Genomic DNA, 24,739 nt, shown 5'->3' with positions numbered 1-24,739 from the left:
TCTGGTTTTTGTTTCTTTTTACCGCGTATTGGTCTGTGATATATCCAGTGTCCAGCTGGTAATCGCTACAGCACCTGCTACAGATGAGCCTGTGAGCCAGGAATGTGTGCAATGGGAATATAGACAAATAAGTGAATTTAGATCCCAACCCTCTGATTTGTGCTGCTGAGGGATGCTGACAGATCCTGTGCAAATTCTGTGTTTTAAAAGACTGTAGAGGACAGGGGGCTGCAGATAAACAAATACACCATATTTTGAAAGATTTGTTTAATATCTTTGTCTCACCAGGGGCTAGTCACTTTCAGGGTATATGTAAGGGTTTTCAACCACTTTAAGGATGAAAAAATGATGATGTGCTGTTTGTTTCAGAAACTCTGGCATTGTAGAGCTCCATCGGTCAGTCCCAGATACTATCACAGACTGGAATGCAGGAGCTATGTGTATGGGACCAAATGGATTTGGCTTATCTCCCTCTGTGCCTCTCAGAGTCTTCCAACCATTCTTTGTGGAGCTTGCTCTGCCATACTCTGTAGTTAGAGGAGAGTCCTTTACTCTAAAGGCGTCTGTGTTCAACTACTTGCAGCAGTGTATAAAGGTAAAACCAATTCTGATTATCTTTAAATGTTTACAGATTTTTCTTATTGTATTTCTTATACTTACAATCCTGTACAGTCTACTCCAGCTATTCTCAAGCAGAATTCTGTGGAAGCCTAATATTGCTCCAGAGGTTGCTAGGAGTTCATTGAGCTGTTATCCCATATGAATGTTCCTGACTAGTTCCAGTGCCAACACCACTTGGCAGAGCTTTGTTCACCAATAAACCTTTTTAGCTGTCTGTACGGGGGCATTACTCATATTGGCCACCAATGTAAGATGGTGATTTTTCCCACTGGCCTCCAGTATAAGGGACATTTTTGCCCCTGACCACAATTATTTATTTTTAGCAGGGCTTCCCCAAGACCTGGAAATTATTTTAAGGTTTTCTCTGGGGTAAAAAGGTTGACAATGGCTGGTCTACTCCATCAAACAGTTAGTCTTGCTGCCATGATGCTTATTCCCTAATAAACTCTGATTTTAATTAAAAGGGTCTAATGATTAAAAGATGGAGTTAAAAAAAAAAACTGCCTATTTTATAAGAAAATCAAATTTCTCATTCTAGTACCACTCCTTACTTAAGAGAAATGAAAAGTCCACCTATAGAGCCAAACACAGGATTGAGGCATTTAGGACTGTCATCGTATGGTATTAATCACAATACAACAAGTTTTTTTTTTTTTAAAGAAATAATATACACAAGTTTATTATACCAAATACAGCTTAAAATCACATCTTTGTACATAGGGGATACATCTTAAGACAGTATATCAAAGAGATCCCATAGTGGGGTATCCTCCAAGGCGGAGGCCCTCATTCAATAGATTTCCAATCTCTTATCTTACACTCTACATGTTTTGCGGGATAACTACTTCTTCGGGAGTAGTATTGATTAGAGGTGTGATCTATGAGGAAAATAGAAAGAAAAAGGTGATATACAGATCCCATGAAGGTATAGAATTGAATTAATTCACATTAAGGGCTTTTAAGACCACCTATTAAAAAGAATGAATATATTTATTGAAATAAAAAGAAAACTAATAAGAACAGTTAAAAAAACATATTTACATCTGACTTCCGCACCCAAAGACTAGGTGAAGGTGATGTCATGGTCCTTCTTGTAAAATTAGCGGTGGGCACAGTATATGGAGGTTTTTTAGTTACTTATTTTTTTTCTATTAGTTGAACTATATGGACTTGTGTTTTTTTTCAACCTGCCTAACTATGTAACTTTGTAACTATATAAATATTCGAAATCTCACTAGAAGATGCTTCTGTAAATATGTTTTCTAATGTAACACCCTCAGTGTTATTAAAGTGGAGTTCCACCCATTTTTGGAACTTTAGATCTATGTAATCCCCTTTAAAACGGCTTTTACCAATGGAAACTTTTTTTTTTTTTTTTTTGCTAGTAAATACCTTAATTTCTGCTTTATTCCTCCTCTCCTGTATTGTATGCAATACAACTCAATGAGAGGAGGCGGGGCGGAGGCGGGGCAGAGAACGGCCTTAATATATTCATACAATACAACTCAATGAGAGGAGGCGGGGCGGAGGCGGGGCAGAGAGCGGCCTTAATACATTCATACAATACATACAACTCAATGAGAGGAGGCGGGGCGGAGGCGGGGCAGGCACGGCTCAGTACAGGTCAACTACTGCGAGATTTCTGGAATAGAATACATCCCAGCAGACACTGCGAATCGCCGAATGACGTCATCGCCGATCGGACCCGGAAGTGAGGAGAGGAGGAATAAAGCAGAAATTAAGGTATTTACTAGCAAAAAAAAAAAAGTTTCCATTGGTAAAAGCCGTTTTAAAGGGGATTACATAGATCTATGTATTCCAACCTATTAAAAATGGGTGGAACTCCGCTTTAAGTATAGGTAAATTTAGTTTGGCTCTGTAGTAGGCAGAGGAGCAGAGGTTAATTCGTTTTTACACTCTGCTTTGCTTCAAGGCTGTGACTCTGTTACCTCCCCCTGGCTTCTAGAATTCATTGGATAGTTTTAGAAATTAGAGGGTGGAGGAACAGAGGCTGCAGCCTGAATATTTATGGAGTTCCCATCAATCCCTGAGGAGGCGAGGCTCAGTAGGTGGGGGAACAACCCATAAATAGTCAGAAGCCTGGCAGTCTGAGAGCAGAGTCCAGGGTCCTGTTATCTGGAGGGGACCGCTGTGTTGGGGGGCTCTGCCCCTGGGCAGGAGAAAGACCCAGAGAAGGAGAGAGTGAGGGGAAGAGAGAAGGAGCAGCTGGAAGCCTCACTCCCTTTTACAGCCTCCGGTAGGCTTAGCTGAAGCCATGCTGAAAGCAAAACCCAGCTTGTATAGCATTGTGCCCATACAGCAGCCTCTTGGATTCCAGGAACCACTTAAAGGGACTGAGTGAGTAACTTCTGTTTCAACCTATCTCAAGCCTGTACAGAGAGGACAGTAAGGCTGCAATACTTTATATGTCCAGGACCAGGGGACAGCTTAGAGCCAGTGCAAAGCTGCCAGAAGCAATCCAATATCTCTAGCTTGGGACAGCAGTAGTCCGGTGCTTTGGCATTCCTGCAAATAGCAGCACCTACATCTTCAGTTTGGAACCTTTTTTATTGCTGTCTTAGCTTCACCATCACTTCCATGGGTGAACAGCACATTTGAAGTTAGTTCTTAGCAGCCAGAGACATTAGCAAGTCCTCAAGCGTTCATTCAAATTCTTCAGTTCTGGGCATCCCTATTCCCCACCCAAGTTATCTCCTAAATAAACCAAAAACAAAACCTATAGATTGTTTATTGAGCCTGTGGAGAAAGTGCGAAAACTCCTGTTGCCTGGCTGTGTAAGGGAAAAGACCCAGCTAATCCAAATTAATAACTTTTTTTTTTTTTTTTTAAGTGGATTGCAGCGTTTTGCTATAGGAGGGTGAGCTAGTATTTAAACATCAGATCTTGCATTTAGGTACAAGGCAGTAACAAAGGGTGAAACGCCTTGTTATAATCTGTTTGATTATAGGTTATTATGCTTAAATGAGTTGTAAAGGCAGAAGGTTTTTTATCTTAAACCATTACTTGCATTAAAATAAAAAGCCTTCTGTGTGTAGCAGCCCCCTCAGCCCCCTAATATTTACCTGAGCCCCATCTCTATCCAGCGATGTTCACGAGTGCCTCAGCCATCCGAGACTCTCCCTCCTGATTGACTGAGACACAGCAGCAACGCCATTGGTTCCCACTGCTGTCAATCAAAGACAGTTAGCCAATCAGGAGAGAGAGGGGATAGGGCTGAATGGCAGCTCCATGTCTGAATGGACACATGAAGCTGCAGTTCAGGTCAGTTGCCTCCATAGCAAGCTGCTTGCTGTGGGGGCACTCGACAGGAGGGAGGGGCCAGTAGCAGCGAAGAAGCACCTGAGAAAAGGAGGGTCCAGGCTACTCTGTGCAAAACCAACTGCATAGAGCAGGTAAGTATAACATGTTTGTTATTTAAAAAAAAAAAAAATATGAGAATTTACAATCACTTTATAATTTAGGACAGCTTGGTGCAGTGCAATAATTCAACAACTCAAAAAAAGTATAATAATTTTTTTAGCTTGTATTAAAGATGAGCTACAAATGATAAACTAGATAAAGACAGCATCATTCTAATCCAGAGTCTTCAACTTTTTATCAGATCTTAATTTCCTGGAGACATTGCTCTTTTACAGACTTTCCAGGCTTAATCATTCACTGGACAAACTCTGACTTTTACCCATATATTTAACTTCCTGTTGCACCCTCCTAGTCAGGTGCTGGGTAAAAGCATCAGATTGCTTTCCTGCTTATCAGGGAGCAGGATTTCTAGGTAGGCCTGTTTCATGTGTCCAGGTGTGATTCACTTGGTCTGAGGGAGTGTCCCCACTGTATCCAATGGGGGAGCCTGTTGGACAGTGGAGGAAACCCAGCCAGTGACACAGGCTTTTGTGGCAATCCCAGTGGGAGGGAACAACAGTGGTGCATCCTGGGATTGACCATAAAAGCCAGGGAAACATGTGACAGGGCGTCTTTGGGCGGGAAGCCAGGTCCCAGGAGGGTGACGGCTGTCTCTCCTCCTGTCAGGTTGGAAAGTGGTCACAGGCAGTCGGCCTAGTGGACAAGACGTGTGGGACTGAGCTGTAAGGTCCTGTGGAAGCTGACAGTGGAGCAGTGGCAGAGATTTCTGTGAAAAACAGTGTCCGTGAGTACCAGGGAGCTTGCCAGGGAAGGGGACCACTCCTAGGAGAGTCAGGGGGCAAAAGCCAGCACACATAGTGGGTCAGAAAGGGGGTGCCACGATAGACCCTGAAGAGAAAATTAAAGTACCGTTCATCATTTAAAACCTTCACCTCAGTGGCAAAGTGAAGCAGGGGCCTTGCCACACACACACCTCAGTTAGATGTCCTCAATCTGTGCATAGTTGCTAGTTGGAGTATCCCACTCATCCCTTCTTCTATCCCAGTTCCAAATAAATGCAAAAACAACCAAATCCCTTGGACTGTTCATTGACTGAGCCAAGGACTTAAGGCGATGCATTTATTTGCCTGTTGCTATGGGCAACCCAGGGGAATCCACTCTCAGCAGCTCCCATGGGGGCAGTGCTACATTCCTATTTGAGGGGCCTCGTTGTGTCCTGCTAAAAACTGGTCACAGTCAGTTTGACCAAATAACCATTCAAGCTGGACAAAGGACCATATGGTACATGGTAGCTTAAAGTGCTACCCCTTACTCGTCTTCAGGACTGCCATCTTTCTTTATCTGGGGAATGCACAAATGTGTAATAGGTTGCCAAATCTTTAGGACCTGGCCAAAACCTGCGGTACATCTGCACACACACAAAAACGTTGCACGGGGTTCAGGCATCAAACTTTATGGGGATATGTGGCTTGTTTGCACATGTGCAAAATTGACGCCATGCATACATACAGTAGATGTACTGCAGTTCTCTGCCATATCCCATATAACTGCAGTATATATGCGCTGTCATAACATCTTGTGGCATGCTTGTGTTTTGCCTTAAATCATGGAGAATCCTAGGATGCAGCAGGACATAACATCATGCTATCCTAGGCAAGAAGCAGGGGGTGCAGCACAAAAAAGGTAGTTAAAGCAGATCTTCAGTCATTTTTTTAATCTTTCCATCCATTAAATGTACTGCCCTTGCTGTGTTAACTTTGGATATTAAAACAATATTTTTTGCCAGTAAATACCTTTATTTCTAACATCCACTCTCTGTTCCTATAATTTGCCTAGGTGAGTAACGTGCTGTACAGCATTCGCAATGGTTCCTGGGATAGAATCATTAGGTATCCCAGGAGTCATCTGTTTTTTTTTTTTCTTTCACTCTTGTGAGAGATTGCTAGCAGGAGGGTTAGAGTGGAGGAGGACGCAGGCGTGGCCTTGCAGAATGCTTATAGGGCATGCGCTCCAGTCCTTTGTTTACATATTGCTGCGCCTGCCATCATAATGTGCTGGAATAGACAGGAAGTGCCAGGCCTTTTGTGCATTCACGACCGAGGTCAAGACTCTGTGCAGACCAGTCGCCCCCCCCAAACTCATTCATCCATGTCTATATAGACCTTTCTTTGTGCACTGGTGCACAGTCATGTTGGAACAGGAATAGGCCATCTCCAAACTGTTCCACAAAGTTGGGAGCATGACATTGTCCAAAATATCTTGGTATGCTGATGCCTTAAGCTTTCCATTTACTGGAACTAAGGGGCCAAACACAACCTCTGAACAACAACCCCACACCATAATCCCCCTCCACCAAATGATTTGGACCACTGCACAAATCAAGGTCCTTAAAGACATGGATGAGCGAGTTTGGGGTGGAGGAACTTGACTGGCCTGACCTCAACCTGACAGAACACCTTTAGGATGAATTAAAGTGGAGACTGCGAGCCAAGCCTTCTTATTCAACATCAGTGCCTGACCTCACAAATGCGCTTTTCTAAGAATGTTTAAACATTCCCATAGACACACTCCTAAACCTTGTGGATAGGGTTGAGCGGACACCTAGATGTCCGTGTTCGACGGGTTCGGCCGAACTTTAAAAAAAAGTCCGGGTCCGTGTCCCGGACTTTTACCGAACTTTTCCCGGACACCGAACCCCATTGAAGTCAATGGGGACCCGAACTTTAAGGCACTAAAATGGCTCTAAAACACCAAAGGAAAGGGCTAGAGTGCTGCAAATGGCAGCAAAACGTAATTAAGAGCATGGCAAGTGCTCTGCAAACAAATGTGGATAGGGAAATAACTTAAAACAACAAAAAAAAACAGAAAAATAAAACAATGTTCTTCTTCATCTCTGAAGGACGAGGCCCATATGGAGTAGGAGGGAGGTTGAGGTGGTGGTGGATGTGGCGGTGACATAGGCGTGCGCACAGGGTGTGCTGGGTGTGCCTGGGCACACCCTAATCACCTAGGGCACATAGCATTGCCAGTGAGGAGATGGGAAAGATCTCCCTGGGACCTGCTCTGCTCTATTTCTCCTTGCCTACAGGTACATGGCCCCGATACATTACTCTCCCTGCTGGCAAACACATGCATGTGTATTTCAACTTTGGGGTGCACACCTTAATGCAATAGGCTGCGCACACCTATGGGCGGTGTAGGTGGAAGCGGCGGTGGAGGAGGACCAGGGCCGGATTAACAGCATCATGGGCTTGGTGCTGAGGATTTTGAAGGGCCTTAAGGGCCGTGCCTTGCCATGCACCCAGAGGAGGAAGGGTGCAGCCATGCATGCCTAATTCAACATGGGATGCTGTCTCTGAAGCCCATAAACACATCCATGCATCGCCAACTGTCCCTCCTTGTCCGGCCTTCACGCTGTGTGGGGAGGTTCTGAGGGTGCTACCTGGGGAAGCGAGCATAGAAGCCAGACTTCTGTGTTTACAAGTGACAGAAGAGCGGTAACAGTGAATATGGCCAACCCGGGGCCTATATAAAAGGTAGGGGCCTGGAGCTGCAGCTCCAATAGCCCCTACATTAATCTGGCCCTGAGGAGGAGGACGAGGTAGCCAACACTGCTTCTTTTCAAAAATTTTAAATGAGGGTACACCCCAAAAGAGTGAGAAAGAGCAAAAATGGAACAATGGGTGGGTAAGGTCGGTATCCATTGCTATTCTGCATAAGGTACGGAAAAGTCCCGTGGGATCCATGCCTGGTTCATTTTAATGAACGTGAGCTTGTCCACATTGTCTCTGGACAGGCGGCTGCGCTTGTCTGTTATAACGCCCCCAGCCGTGCTAAATACCCGTTCAGATAATACACTGGCTGCAGGGCACGCCAGCACCTCCAAGGCGTAAAGGGCAAGCTCAGGCCATGTGCCCAATTTGGAGACCCAGAAGTTGAAGGGGGCAGACCCGTCATTCACTACATGTAGGCGTGTGCACACATACTGCTCCACCATGTTGGTAAAATGCTGCCTCCTGCTAAGACGTTCCATCTGAGCTGCTGGTGCTGCTGTTTGTTGTGGCGTGCTGACAAAGCTTTTCCACATTTTGGCCATGCTAACCCTGCCTTCTGAGGTGCTGGCGGTGCCCTGGTTGCGTTGGCGACCTCCTCCTCCTCCTCCTCTGCCTTGTGCTTCCACTGTGGCCCCGCTGTCAGATGGGAATGCCAGCAGCATGGCGTCTACCAGCGTGCGCTTGTACTCGCGCATCTTGCGATCGCGCTCCAGTGAGTGAATTAAGGACGGTACGTTGTCCTTGTAACGGGGATCCAGCAGCGTGGCCACCCAGTAATCAGCACAAGTTAGAATGTGGGCAACTCGGCGGTCGTTGTGGAGACACTGCAGCATGTAATCGCTCATGTGTGCCAGGCTGCCCAGAGGCGACGAAAGGCTGTCCTCTGTGGGAGGTGTATCGTCCGTGTCCTCTGTATCCCCCCAGCCACGCACCAGTGATGGCCATGAGCTGGCCTGGGTGCCACCCTGCTGTGAACATGGTTCCATCTCCTCCTCCAGCTCCTCCTCCTCCTCATCCTCCTCATCCTCCAGAACTGTGCCCCTGCTGGACAATTGTGTCCCTGGCGTTTGTGTGTGCAGGAACCCACCCTCGGAGCCCCTTGCGAATGACTGCCCTGAAAGCCTTTGAAATGTTACCTCTTCATCCTCCTCCTCCTCCTCCTCATCCTGTGCCACATCCTCTTCCATCATCGCCCAAATTGTTTTTTCAAGGAGGCATAGAAGTGGGATAGTTAAGCTGAGAATGGCGTCATTGCCACTGGCCATGTTGGTGGAGTACCCAAAACAGCGCAACAAGGCACAATATATGCAAATGTCAAATATGCAAACTATGCCGCAATTTAATGTTTTTTACACCAAAAGGGTGTGTATTGAATAGCGGAATAGGATAAAAAACTGTGTATCTCACACGTACAAACACAGACTAGGCCCGATTAAATTTTTTCCTACCCTAAAGGGAGGATGAGGAAGAGGAGTATGGAACATGCAGCACCCTCAAATCTTCAGAAGTATGAGATGAACCCCAAAAACTTGGAAAGGTGGATCTCTCTCACACGTACCAACACAGACTATCCCCCAATTTAACTGATCCCCAAAGGTTTTTGATTAAATAGCGGAATAGAAAATATGATCCAAAAAAAGTGTATGTATATCACACGTACACAACCACACTAGGCCCCAATTACTATTGTTTGTACCCCTAAAAGGCTAGATGAGGAGTAGGGGGGGTATGGAACAGGCAGCACCCTCAAACCTTCAGAAGTATGAGATGAACCCCAACAACTTGGAAAGGTGGATCTCTCTCACACGTACCAACACAGACTATCCCCCAATTTAACTGATCCCCAAAGGTTTTTGATTAAATAGCGGAATAGAAAATATGATCCAAAAAAAGTGTATGTATATCACACGTACACAACCACACTAGGCCCCAATTACTATTGTTTGTACCCCTAAAAGGCTAGATGAGGAGTAGGGGGGGTATGGAACAGGCAGCACCCTCAAACCTTCAGAAGTATGAGATGAACCCCAACAACTTGGAAAGGTGGATCTCTCTCACACGTACCAACACAGACTATCCCCCAATTTAACTGATCCCCAAAGGTTTTTGATTAAATAGCGGAATAGAAAATATGATCCAAAAAAAGTGTATGTATATCACACGTACACAACCACACCGGGCCCCAATTACTATTGTTTGTACCCCTAAAAGGCTAGATGAGGAGTAGGGGGAGTATGGAACAGGCAGCACCCTCAAACCTTCAGAAGTATGAGATGAACCCCAACAACTTGGAAAGGTGGATCTCTCTCACACGTACCAACACAGACTATCCCCCAATTTAACTGATCCCCAAAGGTTTTTGATTAAATAGCGGAATAGAAAATATGATCCAAAAAAAGTGTATGTATATCACACGTACACAACCACACTAGGCCCCAATTACTATTGTTTGTACCCCTAAAAGGCTAGATGAGGAGTAGGGGGAGTATGGAACAGGCAGCACCCTCAAATCTTCAGAAGTATGAGATTGTGTTCACTGTACCCCACAAAGATTGAGTTCACTGCACCCCACAATGATTGTGTTCACTGCACCCCACAAAGATTGTGTTCACTGCACCTCACAAAGATTGTGTTCACTGTACCCCCCAAAGATTGTGTTCACTGCACCCCACAAAGATTCTGTTCACTGTACCCCACAAAGATTGTGTTCACTGCACCCTAAAAGGATGTTGTTCACTGCACCCCACAAAGATTGTGTTCACTGCACCCTAAAAGGATGTTGTTCACTGCACCCCAAAAAGATTGTGTTCACTGTACCCCCCCAAAGATTGTGTTCACTGCACCCCACAAAGATTGTGTTCACTGCACCCCAAAAAGATTGTGTTCACTGTACCCCCCAAAGATTGTGTTCACTGCACCCCAAAAAGATTGTGTTCACTGTACCCCCCAAAGATTGTGTTCACTGCACCCCACAAAGATTCTGTTCACTGTACCCCACAAAGATTGTGTTCACTGCACCCCAAAAAGATTGTGTTCACTGTACCCCCCCAAAGATTGTGTTCACTGCACCCCACAAAGATTCTGTTCACTGCACCCCACAAAGGATTTTGTTCACTGCACCCCAAAAAGATTGTGTTCACTGCACCCCAAAAAGGATTTTGATCACTGCACCCCAAAAAGGATGTTGTTCACTGCACCCCAAAAATGATTTTGTTCACTCCACCCCAAAAAGATTGTGTTCACTGCACCCCACAAATATTGTGTTCACTGCACCCCAAAAAGATTGTGTTCACTGTACCCCCCAAAGATTGTGTTCACTGCACCCCACAAAGATTCTGTTCACTGTACCCCACAAAGATTGTGTTCACTGCACCCCAAAAAGATTGTGTTCACTGCACCCCAAAAAGGATGTTGTTCACTGCACCCCAAAAAGGATGTTGTTCACTCCACCCCAAAAAGATTGTGTTCACTGCACCCCACAAAGATTGTGTTCACTGCACCCCAAAAAGATTGTGTTCACTGCACCCCAAAAATGATTTTGTTCACTGCACCCCAAAAAGGATTTTGTTCACTGCACCCCAAAAAGGATGTTGTTCACTCCACCCCAAAAAGATTGTGTTCACTGCACCCCAAAAAGATTGTGTTCACTGCACCCCACAAAGGATTTTGTTCACTGCACCCCAAAAAGATTGTGTTCACTGCACCCCAAAAAGGATGTTGTTCACTGCACCCCAAAAAGGATTTTGTTCACTGCACCCCAAAAAGATTGTGTTCACTGCACCCCACAAAGGATTTTGTTCACTGCACCCCACAAAGATTGTGTTCACTGCACACCAAAAAGGATTGTGTTCACTGCACCCCAAAAAGATTTTGTTCACTGCACCCCAAAAAGATTGTGTTCACTGCAGCCCAAAAAGATTGTGTTCACTGCAGCCCAAAAAGATTGTGTTCACTGCAGCCCAAAAAGATTGTGTTCACTGCAGCCCAAAAAGATTGTGTTCACTGCAGCTCACACACAGAAAAATGGATGTGGATCACTGACACCTGCCTATCTCCAATCCCACACCACACAGCAATATCGATTGTAGTTTGTAGAACACAGTTTCCCTAAAATTCAGCAGACTCTGTCCCTAACAGGATTGAGAAGAGATCGTAGATCAGGATTGAGTGCAGATTCACCCCACCCCCCACACAGCAATATCGATTGTAGTTTGTAGAAGACACTGACCCTATAATTCAGCAGACTCTATCCCTAAAATGCCTACAACTCGCCCTGCCTAAACACTCCGACCTGTCCCTCAATTCTATCCGGACACAAATGGTTTTTTCCTGCCTATCTTTCCCTAATCAGCAGCCAGCACATTGATGTGTGCTCTGTCCCTTAGCTAAGCAGCAGAATGACGCTGCTGCGGCGGCTGCCTGGAACTTATAAAGACTTGGTCACATGCTTCAGACGGCCAATCACAGCTACTAAGACATTTGCAGGCATGGCTGGGATGGCTTAAGGCACACCAGTTAAACGATTGTTGATTGGCTGTTGAAAGCCCGCCATGAAAAGAGCGCCAAAGCATGCAAAACCCGGAAATAAAACGACCGAACACGGATTTTTACCCGAACATACAGTAAAGTGTCCGTGTCCGTGTTCGGGTAACAAAAATCCAATTATTCGGTACGAACACGAATAATACAGTCCGTGTTCGCTCAACACTACTTGTGGACAGCCTTCCCAGAAGAGTTGAAGCTGTTACAGCTGCAAAGGGTGGGTCAACTCATTATTGAACCCTATGGACTAAGACTGGGATGTCATTAAAGTTCATTTGTGTGTAAAGGCAGGCATCCCCCAATACTTTTGACAATATAGTATATATATATATATATATATATATATATATATATACTCAGTATGAAGAAATTGTTATCTATAAACTATATATTTAATAGGATAAAACTAATACTAAGTTGTAAATAAACAACCTTTAATCAACTGTAATTCAAACACACATTTAAGGTTGAGTTCACATATTGGCGTGTCAGATCGCTGTGATTCTGCCCGCAATACCGAATCATTTCAAATTATAGGACGCCCATGCAATTCCCGTGATTTGCAATGGCACCCCAAACGCGATTTTGCCGCGATTGTCGCCCGACAAATCACGAAAAAATCACACAAACAGAAACACGGGATGCCTGTTGCCCAAAAAAGTACAGGAACTTCTTTTGGGTGACAGGCACCCCGCAATTTTATTTGCGCGATTTTACTGCGAGTCTTTGGGTGAAAATCGTGGTAAAAACGCACTGCGTTTGGGGTGCCATTGCCAGTCCCAGAAATTGCATGGGTGCCCTCAAATTTGCAATGATTCAAATCAACGATTTTGAGATGCCAATATGTGAACAGAACCTTAAAGTTAGTGCAATTAGGGAACATTAAAAATGTATTAATATTTTTATTATGATTTGTAATGTCAATTATATCAATAAAACTCTTTATTGGAAAAAAATAATTAATAGTGTGCCGTTAACGTAAGAAAGTCAAATAATGTGGGACAGACAAATCTCTGAATATTTTATGATATACTTTTTCTTGTATAAAGTGGGGATCAAAAGTTTGGGCACCCCAGGTAAAAATTTGTATTAATGTGCATAAAGAAGCCAAAGAAAGATGGAAAAATCTCCAAAAGGTATCAAATTACAGATTAGACATTCTTATAATATGTCAACAAAAGTTATATTTTATTTCCATCATTTACACTTTCAAAATAACAGAAAACAAAAAAATGGCGTCTGCCGATATCTTGTACTGCCCCCTTTGGCAAGTATCACAGCCTGTAAACACTTTTTGTAGCCAGCCAAGAGTCTTTCAATTCTTGTTTGAGGTATCTTTGCCCATTCTTCCTTACAAAAGTCGTCCAGTTCTTTGAGATTTCTGGGCTGTCTGTCATGCACTGCTCTTTTAAAGGTCTATCCATAGATTTTCAATTATGTTGAGGTCAGGAGATTGTGAAGGCCATGGCAAAACCTTCAGTTTACGCCTCTTGATGTAATCCCCCGTGGATTTCGAGGTGTGTTTAGGATCATTATCAATTTGTAGAAGCCATCCTCTCTGACTTCAGCATTTTCACAGATGGCATCAAGTTACCATCCAAAATTTGATGAAATTTTATTGAATCAATTTTTCCTTCTACTCGTGAGATGTTCCCTGTGCCACTGGCTGCAATACAACCCCAAAGCATGATTGATCCACCCCCATGCTTGAAAGTGTGACAGAGGTTCTTTTCATTAAATTCTGTGCCCCTTCTTCTCCAAACGTACCTTTGCTCATTCCGGCCAAAAAGTTCAATTTTAACCTCATCGGTCCACAGAACTTGTTTCCAAAATGCATCAGGCTTGTCTATATGTTCATTTGCAAAGTTCAAATGCTGATTTTTGTGGTGAGGTCGTAGAAGAGGTTTTCTTCTGATGACTCTTCCATGAAGACCATATTGTTACAAGTATCTCTTTATAGTGGAATAGTGTACCACAACTCCAGTGTCTGCCAGATCTTTCTGGAGGGATCGTGCAGTCAAACGTGGGTTTTGAATTGTTTTTCTCACAATCCTGCGAGCTGTTCTGTCTGATATTTTTCTTGGTCTTCCAGATCTTGCTTTAACTTCCACTGTTCCTGATGACTGCCATTTCTTGATTACATTCCGAACAGAGGATATTGACATCTGAAAACGCTTTGCTATCTTCTTATAGCCTTCTCCAGCTTTGTGAGCGTCAACTATTTTCAGTTTCAGTTTTCTAGACAACTGCTTAGAAGATCCCATGGTGCTGATTGTTGGGGCAAGGTCAGATGAGTCTGGGCATTTAAAACCTTTGAGATTGACATCACCTGGTCTTCCCAGACGATGATTGAGAACAATCCATGACACTGGCGGGTCTCAGCCTTGCAAAGGGGGCAGTGCATGCTATAAATTCTGCAGGGTGCCCAAACTTTTCCAGGCGCCATTTTTTTGTTTTCTGTAATTTTGAAAGTGTCAATGATGGAAATAAAATCTAACTTTTGTTGACATATTATAAGAATGTCTAATCTGTAATTTGATGCCTTTTGGAGATTTTTCCATTTTTCCTTGGCTTCTTTATGCACATTAATACAAATCTTTACCTGGGGTGCCAAAACTTCCGATCCCCACTGTAGCTATTTAGTCCCATTTATCACTCATTTTATTTAATTTTTAAATAAACGGGTACAGCATTTTAATGCAAAACATCTACAGCTTTCAGTTCATGGGGCTGAAAGTTATGGCATGTGATGTAAACATTTGTTTTTAAAGTGAATCCATTATTTTAAACGTTAAACATAAAAGGCCTGCCTAAGAGCAGGTACCACAAGATGTCTGCTACTACTATAAGCCAGAAATCAGTCTGTGCCCCTTTTTTTTTTTTTGTTTCACCTTGACACCAGGGTCAGGCTGCCCCTGACTTCATGGCTAAGCTGTACTAAAAGCCATTCTCCTGTCCGGTTAAGTTGTCCTTACTGACCACTGATGGTCTTTCGGACAGTGAGGCCTATTAATTTCTGCTGTTTAATGTGGATGCTATGGGCAACATCTTTATCTCAGCCATGATGGCTGCAAAGTTGAAGTTTCCCAGTTGCCATGAAAACTAGCTTTATACAGAGCATCCGGAAAGTATTGACAGAGCTTCACTTTTTTCACATTTTGTTATTTTTTAGCCTTATTCCAAAATGGATTAAATTCATATTTTCTTTAAATTTCCACAAACCATACCCCATATTGACAATGTGAAAGAAATTTGTTTGAAATGTTTCTTTATAAAAGATTTATAAAACATAAATAAATCACATGTACAGAAGTATTTACAGCCTTTGCCATGACACTTAAAATTGAACTCAGGTGCATCCTGTTTCCACTAAACCTGAAGAACTCTCAGACCATGAGAGACAAAATTCTCTGGTCTGATAAAGCAAAGATTGAACTCTTTGGCCTGAATGGCAAGCGCTATGTCTGGAGGAAACCAGGCACCGCTCATCATCTGACCAATACCATCCCTACAGTGAAGCATGGTGGTGCCAGCATCATGCTGTGGGGATGTTTTTCAACGGTAGCAACTGGGAGAATAGTCAGGATTGAGGGAAAGATGAATGCAGCAATGTACATAGACATCCTTGATGAAAACCTGCTCCAGAGCGCTCTGGGCCTCAGACAGGGGCAAAGGTTCATCTTCTAACAGAACAACGACAACTCTGTGAATGTCCTTGAGTGGCCCAGCCAGAGCTCAGACTTGAACCCGATTGAACATCTCTGGAGAGATCAGAAAATGGCTGTGCATCCACTCTTAAGACTAAAGCTGATCCAACCTGATGAAGCTTAAGAGGTTCTGCAAAGAGAAATGGGAGAAACTGCCCAAAAATAGGTGTGCCAAGCTTGTAGCATCATACTAAAAAGGCTTGAGGCAGTAATTGGTGCCAAAGGGGATTCAACAAAGTATTGAGCAAAGGCTTTAAATATTTATGTACATGGGATTGTTTTCATTTTAATTTTTAAATAAATTTGCAAAGATTTCAAACAAACTTCTTTCACATTGTCATTATGGGGTATTAATTGTAGAATTTTGAGGAAAATATTGAATTTAATCAATTTTGGAATAAGGCTGTAACATAACAAAATGTGGAAAAAGTGAAGCACTGTGAATACTTTCCGGATGCACTGCATCTGTTCAATAAGTGTAAAAAAAATCCAATTGGTTAATCTGACAAGAAATCCTTTGTGCTCATAAATAACCATTATCCAATAGCTGTATTAGGGCCTGTATTAACGGCTCTGGCCTTGTGTCCATGGCATCAATTTGACATTAGTTTGAGATGCTTCTGAAATAATGCAGAATTCATTGACAGGTGCATTTGACAGTTCCAAAAATAGTTACATTCAAGGCATGCCATGAACAATAACTGTGAGTTACTTGTGTTCTATGCCCAGCTGTCAAGACATTGAATGGCTGGTGTCATAACTGATCACATGATGTGCAGCACCATGATAACTACAGATTAAACAGGGGCTAAGATGGCAGCTTCCTTGAATGTAAAATGTAGGAAGGTGTAGTTCTACTTTAAGCTTTAGAGAGCTTGACAAATATATTCTATTTTTCAACTATCTCTTTGGTTCTAGGTTCAAACTGTCCTGCTGCCTTCTTTGGAACTGGAACAAGAACTGTGCTCCAATTGTCAGTACAGCAGCTGCCTGTGTGCAGAGGAGAGCAAAACCTTCTACTGGAATGTGACAGCCAGCAAGTTGGGTGAGATACTCTGGCTCATGTGCCAATTACTGATACTATAGTGTCATATGTTACCGGCTTTATTGATATCATCTCCTTACCCAAACACTGTTTACACATTGATTTAAAAGTACATTTATATTATGGTTAGAGGTTAAAGCAGAACAAAATCTTCCAATCCTTTACAGCCAAGGAAGCTGCCATCTTAGCTTTGTTTTTATCTGCAGCTCCCATGGTGCAGCACATGTGATCAGTTTTGGCCCCAGCCATTTGATAACTTGACAGTTTGATTGAGAGCAGAAAGCTATAATTTATGGCATGCCTTGAGCATAACTGTTTTGGGAAACAGTTAAAATTATGGGTTTAGTTCCGCTTTAAGATTTGGGGTGCCCTTATTCCAATGAAGGACCACTAGATCTTAAAACAAGGGTTGTATTTATTTACAAATAGGGAAAACAGAATAAGGTAATAGGGAGAAGGGGGGACAGGGGAAAAAAGGGACTTCTCTCCAATATAACACACGTCTTCTCACTGAGATCTTTCATACATCAGGGCCTCAAATAAAGTATTGGGGCATACCCTCATGGGTCCCCTGTGAATCACGGGCTTGATCTTTTGTGGAAGGTATCTTGTATCAGAGTTTACAAAAGTTCATACCTGTCCCATGCTCAAAGTTGAGTTTTTTTTATTTAAACAGATGATCACAGAGGAAATCTACATGATCATCCGCCCTTCAAGAACCTTACTGGCCAGGTATAAGAGCAGTGAATAGCCTCAGGGTTCTACAGGTCAAATGGTAACAATCTCGTGCATTCATCTAGAACTCTTTGATGTTGGCTGGATGTACAATCTTCAACTGCCTTAATATATAGCCCTTTACAATTTGCTTCTGGAGAAGCCATATTTGAATCCATTTACAAACTGCATTGATATAAATTGTTTCCCATTATCACAACGCCTCCTCTTTTAGGCTCCAGCAGTTGCCGTTCCTCTGATGTCATTAAGACAAAGGAGGAAACCATAGCTAGATTTGCATCAGATATAAGGACAATGAGGGACAGTCCACTGCCAGAGTGTAGAGGAGTAGAAGAGCACACAGGTTGTCGGGGGAGTGGAGGCTAAGGCAAGTAAAAAAGCCCCTATACCTAAATGAGCATTTAACCTTTGCAGTGAGTAGGCAGCCCTACTGCAAGGGGGAATTTTTTTTGTTCTCCAGCCAACCCCAGGAACTCAGAGGTGCTCAGACACAGTGCTATGCACAAAGCCAAAAAAATTAATATATAGTAAGCATTGGATCAATATTTGGCCATTTTGTTTTTTATCCTGATCTAGGGGAAGTGAACATCACAGTGAGGACAGAGGCAATAAGTACAACAGACATGTGTGATAATGAGATTCCTATCGTTCCCAAGCAGGGAAATATTGACACCATCATCAAGCCAATTATTGTTAAAGTGAGTTGACTGGCCAATTGCATGTTTTTGCTTTGCACTAGAGTATGAGCTGTCTGCACAGTTTAAACTGGTATAATAAAGGAGAAACTTAAAAGTGGAATACACATTTTTGGACTGCGGTAATGCACAAACTGTAATGCACTGTGATGCAACTTGATTTGAATAGTACATTAATGCACATGCCAATGCACTACAATGGACCTGTGTTTATACAGTATGCCTCACAATGCACAGATGTGAACCATGTATACATTATAGCTACTAGGAAAAAAAAGGTATAGGTGCATTAAAACTTTCCTTGGGTGTGTTGACAGCCCACTTATAATGAACAGGCTATCTTACTGCAAAAGCAAGGTTGATACACTGTTAGAGCCGGTTCACATTAGCGCGAAACGACTCCTTACTACTTCGGGGGCGACTTGTGCATTACATTGCACCACGACTTCGGAGCGACTTGCAGGGACTTCACATAATGGAAGTCTATTCAAGTCGCTCTGAGGTCGCCCCGAAATAGTACAGGACCCTTTTTCTAAGTCGGAGCGACTTGTGTCGCTCCTATTAGAACAGGTCCTGTAGCGGTCAATGGACCGCGAGGGAGCGCGAATTGTCAGGCTGACAAGTTGCCTGACAAGTCGCGCTAATGTGAACCGGCTCTAAAGGCGGCATTTACTATTTATATAGTAGTTTTTAAATATTTTTATAAAATCTTTATTTTATTAACATTTAATATGGCGTGCACTCATGACACTTGTGTCACATAACCCAATGGGTTTTTAAAGAGAGAGCCTGTTAGTTATCTTTTGTTTGTTGGTTTTGATTTTATACTCTCTCTGTATTCTTTTAAGTTTAATGTCTGTATGGAAACCTAAAGCCTGCAGTGAGGGGGATGAGTATTTCAGTTGTGTGTCAAGTTTAGGCGTGAGCTATTGAGCTTTGTATACAAAAACATTTGTTTTTTTTATAAAAGCAGCTAGGACAGCCTGGTAATCACATAAATAGGAGCTTAGAGTTCCAGCTGTTAGCTGGTAAAAAGTACTGTAGACTATGCAGTAAAAATGTATATTGTTTTAGTCCTAAACATAATGCTGGAATGAAATACAGTATATACAAAAACACAACAGACCATTTTATTATCCCAAAACCCAGAATAATGTGCAATGAATGTCTAAAAAAGAATGTGATTTGTTTTTTGATAAATTTAGCCCAACGTATATTGATAACTTAGGTCCATTAACTGCACTATGTTTTCAGCCTGGTGGTATCTTGGTGGAAAAGTCTCACAATTTTATGATTTGCATTCCAGTGGAGCAAGGTAAAGAATTATCATTAGTATCTAGATTTACAAATCTGTGTGACACTGCTTTGACGTTGTTTTGTTTATTGTCTTCTTATCTTAGTTCAGGCAACCCCAGAGGAGTTTTCCTTAAAGGTTCCAGAAGATATTCTGGAGGATTCTGAGAGAGCATATGTGACCCTTGTTGGTAAAAAAAAAAAAAAAAACATCTTCTAAATGATTACATAATTGCATATGGTGCATATCTTGTAAACTAGCAATGAGCATTCCAAAATTGCTTAAAACCAAAGCAGCATCAATGAACTAATCCACGAGCTGAATTACCAAGTCTGATTCTGACTGCTTTTTCCCAGTGGATGTCAGTCTTTACAATGTGATTTTAAAAAAGGCACTGTAGAAGTAATACACTATACACATCTGATGCGCCTGACTACTTCTAGGCTCAGACATCCACTCCTAACCACAGGTACCCGCTTGATGTGTGGCTACATGTGAACAGTGATGACTGCTGTCGCTTTTCGCTATTTGCATGCACCTGTCATTCCAGCTGCTAGAATCCACTGATTCTTGCCACTGGAATCTGGTGCATGCCCATGTGAAGAAGGCCTTAATGTTATAACATAAACTCAACTTTGCTAAACATCTTTGTGATCAATCGGAATGCCCGTTGTGAGCCAAGCCTTCCTATCCAACATCATTGCCTTCTCTCATAAAATGCTTCTTTAGCTGAATGGACCCAAATCCTACAGATAAACTTCCCATAAGAGTGGAAACTGTTAAAGCCAAAAAGTGTGTAGGGGTGGAGGAGGGGGGGTCCAAATTATTGCCTATGCTTTAGAAATAAGATCCCCAACAGTCTCATAAATCAATGATCTTTGGTCACATAGGGCCTAATTCACTAAGAATAAGGAGAAGAAATTGTCATTCTACATTTAATTACTCCCAATTAAAAAAACTGAGACCTCAACTAGGTGAACATGTGAGCAGAAAGTAGGAGTACAAATAGGCAAATATGCATTAGTGAATTCCAAATCGGCATAGTCACGGTTCCATAACTGGCAATTGGCAACGAGTTTTCTAAATGAATATTGTATGCCAATAAATATGGGGTGTGCTCTACCTCGTGTGTGGCTATGTATTTATATTACAATTATTGTGCATAGTTTGTTTTCTTCTTTTGCTAACTAATGCTGTTCTGAATGATTATTACAGAGTAATGTCTGCTATTCCATGAGGTTACATGTATTTATCATTTAAAGTTCCATATCTGTTATTTCCTAATTTTTTTTTCATGTTATTATTTTAGACGACTATAGAGTTCTATGTATCTATGTTCATTCTTTAATCATACTAAACTATTATGCAAGCCTAATTGTACTTGGCACATTGGCTTAGTGGTCTGCACTCATGAGCCCAAAGCTCGTAGGTCATGAGTTCAAATCCCAACACTCTGCTTGTTCACTAGTGTTTGATTATTTTATTTCCACACAATAATATTTTTCATAAATAACATACCATTGCATGCAATTGAGCATGCAAATTATGGAAACAACCATGCTGATGTGGCAGTGGCAATTAGGTGTTTGCCTATTTTCAGCATACTCTGCTGTTTAAAATTTAAGCAGGTGATACCATGCTTAGGATCTTTTAGCTAAGAGTGCCACCCACTAAGCCATTAAGATGAGCACAAGTATGCTCAGAATATACAGTAATACCATGATTAACAAATTACCTTAATCAAGAGAATTAAGAGAATTAATATTCCCCTAAAATACAAATGCAAGATCATTGCTAAATTGTCAAAAATTAGTAGATGTGACTTGTTTTGCATCTATTGCTGTTATTTATATTATTATCATTGATGTAAGAGTTATATCTCTACTCCTATATATGTCAAACTTTTTTATGTCTAATTCGTATTTTATGAAAATGTTGAGTTCTATTTATATATGTTCATTCTGTAATTATGGTACTTCTTTAAATTCTAGGTATAATTGTCCGCACTCAGCACAGTGGCTTAATCTTTAGCACTCTTAGCTAGCAGCAGTTAGGTCACAAGTTCAAATGCTACAACCTCCCCCGAATTGCAATAGCAAATGCATATGTGCTTTGGTGAAGTGCCATCAGCGAGAGATAAATTGTATCACATTGATGGCAAATATGCTTTTGTCTACGCACATATCCATTTACCATTGAAACTTTAGGGAGGTGATAGGTAGAGATTTGAACCTATGACCTGACTGTTGCTAGATCAGAGCACTAACTATTAAGCCACCGTGTTGAACAGCTTTATACCTAAAATATACAATAGTACCATGATAAAAACAAAAACATAAACATATATAACTAGAAGTCAACATTCTAATAAAATTGTATTTAGACATTAACAATTATTTGTCATATAAGACCTAAGAGCCTGGTTTGGATTGGGGGGGACTCCCACACTTATTCTTGTTTTTCGATCAAATTCATGTTGTTACACCTACTTGTGGCAGACAGCACAACTCCACTCCACAAAGCTACATAGAGCTACCCCTAGCTTTCTAAATGTTACTGAAGAGGATTTACTAGTAATGTTTTAAAAAAAAAAAAAAAAAAAAAGAATAAGAAGAAACATAAAAACCTAGCAAGGTTTATTTTAAGAATTAAAGAGTTCCTCCCAAAATTAAAATGTATGTTTTTGTGGAAGTAACAGTTGTACAATTAGAATCAATGGTTGACACTTGCATTTATGTATAAATAGTACATAGTTTGCTAGCTCTCACAAATTCACGCTTGTTAAGCATTCACACATTTCGGAATTCACTATAGCACGGGGCTAAAATGAAATGAAAGTAGGTTTGTGACTAGTTTTCTAGTCTGGGCATGCTCGGTTGTGTCAGTATAGAGTTCTAAAAACAGGGTGAATTTATCTCTTCTCAGACTTTCAAGCATATTTCTGCTTTCACAACAATATTACAGGAAATTTCAAAGCAGATCATCTCCGAACAATATACGTTACAATGTACAATAATATGTTTAGGAACCATTTACTCTATGAGATTAAGCTCTAAAGTAAACATTATTTCCATGTGCAATTCACCTGCTTTTACGACTACTGATTTAGACGGTCACTGATTTATGTGACCTATAGTGAATTTGATTTTGTGACTATATATTCACAGCGTGCTATAGTGAATGCCTTTTCCGACTAGATTTAGTCATTTACTATGGATTTTAGTCGCTTGTGACTATTTGTTCACCCATTTGCCGACTAGGTGCTATAGTGAATTAGGCCCATAGTGTCAGAATGTCATACAGGGTCAATTGAAGTAGATATTTTAGATTTAAACAAATGTTTTTACAAACCTGATTCCAAAAAAGTTGGTACACTGTACAAATTGTGAATAAAAGCAGAATGCAATGATGTGAAAGTTTCAAATTTCAATATTTTATTCAGAATACAACATACCATATATACTCGAGTATAAGCCGAGTTTTTCAGCACATTTTTTTGTGCTGAAAACGTCCCCCTCGGCTTATACACGAGTCAAGAAAAAAAAAAATAAGTCCCTGGCCGCTCCAACGTGTTTAAGCTTTAAAAATGGCGCTGCCCGGCGCATACATGTCACCGCGCACGCGCCGCCGCCGCTCGGGAGAGGCCGGGAATAGCCGAAAGTATACGAGCGGCGCGTGTGCGCAATGACGTGGCGGCGCCCTTTTTAAAATGAAGGAGCCTCTGGAACAGGTAAGTGACACTACCTGCCATTATGCAGGGCTGCGGGCATACTACAAGGGATGCAGTGCTATGGGCATGGTCCACCTGTACCATGTCCACAGCACTGCATCTCCTGTAGTATGCCCACAACCCCGGATCCTCTTGTACCATGCCAGTACCCTGCATTCTCCTGCACCATGCCAGTACCCTGCATTCTCCTGTACCATGCCAGTACCCTGCATTCTCCTGTACCATGCCAGTACCCTGCAATCTCCTGTACCATGCCAGTACCCTGTATTCTCCTGCACCATGCCAGTACCCTGCATTCTCCTGCACCATGCCAGTACCCTGCATTCTCCTGCACCATGCCAGTACCCTGCATTCTCCTGCACCATGCCAGTACCCTGCATTCTCCTGTACCATGCCAGTCACCCTGCATTCTCCTGTACCATGCCAGTACCCTGCATTCTCCTGCACCATGCCAGTACCCTGCATTCTCCTGCACCATGCTGCCAGTTCCCTGCATTCTCCTGTACCATGCCAGTCACCCTGCATTCTCCTGTACCATGCCAGTACCCTGCATTCTCCTGCACCATGCCAGTACCCTGCATTCTCCTGCACCATGCCCACTGCCCTGCATTCTCACCCTAGGCTTCTACTCGAGTCAATGATTTTTCCCATCTTTTTGTGGTAAAAGTAGGGGCCTCGGCTTATACTCGGGTCGGCTTATACTCGAGTATATATGGTAGATGACATATCAATTGTTTAAACTGAGAAAATGTATCATTTTAAGGGAAAAAAGTTGATTTTAAATTTCATGGCATCAACACATCTCAAAAAAGTTGGGACAAAGCCATGTATACCACTTTGTGGCATCCCCTCTTCTTTTTATAACAGTCTGCAAACATCTGGGGACTGAGGAGACAAGTTGCTCAAGTTTAGGAATAGGAATGTTGTCCCATTCTTGTCTAATACAGGCTGCCCATGCCACACACACTCATGCAACCCCATACCATCAGAGATGCAGGCTTCTGAAATGAGCGCTGATAACAACTTGGGTTGTCCTTGTCCTCTTTAGTCCGGATGACATGGCATCCCAGTTCTCCAAAAAGAACTTCAAATTTTGATTCGTCTGACCACTGAACAGTTTTCCACTTTGCCACAGTCCATTTTAAATGAGCCTGGGCCCAGAGAAAATGTCTGAGCTTCTGGATCATGTTTAGATATGGCTTCTTTTTTGGTCTATAGAGATTCAGCCGGCAACGGCGAATGGCACGGTGGATTGTGTTCACCGACAATGTTTTCTGGAAGTATTCCTGAGCCCATGTTGTGATTTCCATTACAGTAGCATTCCTGTATGTGATGCAGTGCCGTCTAAGGGCCTCAAGATCACGGGCATCCAGTATGGTTTTCCGGCCTTGACCCTTACGCACAGAGATTGTTCCAGATTCTCTGAATCTTTGGA

At 42.3% G+C, this 24,739-nt stretch overlaps 2 protein-coding genes across 2 annotated transcripts in view; both read left to right on the top strand.

Annotated features, from left to right (window-relative positions):
- Positions 1-24,739, top strand: part of LOC309564224 (alpha-2-macroglobulin-like protein 1) — a 368,264-nt gene that overhangs the window by 309,531 nt on the left and 33,994 nt on the right. The window lies entirely within an intron of this gene.
- LOC309563300 (pregnancy zone protein-like) overlaps positions 1-24,739 on the top strand; it is a gene marked incomplete at its 3' end in the record, with an annotated part of 120,450 nt that overhangs the window by 85,816 nt on the left and 9,895 nt on the right. Inside the window, exons 19-24 of the mRNA XM_082267702.1 lie at positions 370-595; positions 16,724-16,850; positions 17,800-17,928; positions 18,162-18,283; positions 19,535-19,595; positions 19,681-19,764. Coding sequence (XP_082123828.1) covers positions 370-595; positions 16,724-16,850; positions 17,800-17,928; positions 18,162-18,283; positions 19,535-19,595; positions 19,681-19,764 — 749 coding nt within the window. The remainder of the gene's footprint in view (positions 1-369; positions 596-16,723; positions 16,851-17,799; positions 17,929-18,161; positions 18,284-19,534; positions 19,596-19,680; positions 19,765-24,739) is intronic.

The sequence above is a fragment of the Pelophylax lessonae genome (assembly GCF_965119305.1).
Source record: "Pelophylax lessonae genome assembly, chromosome: 9".
In the NCBI taxonomy this organism is placed as follows: Eukaryota; Metazoa; Chordata; class Amphibia; order Anura; family Ranidae; genus Pelophylax; species Pelophylax lessonae.
Note: the sequence above shows the minus strand (reverse complement) of the source record. Positions and strands in the feature narration are given on the sequence as shown.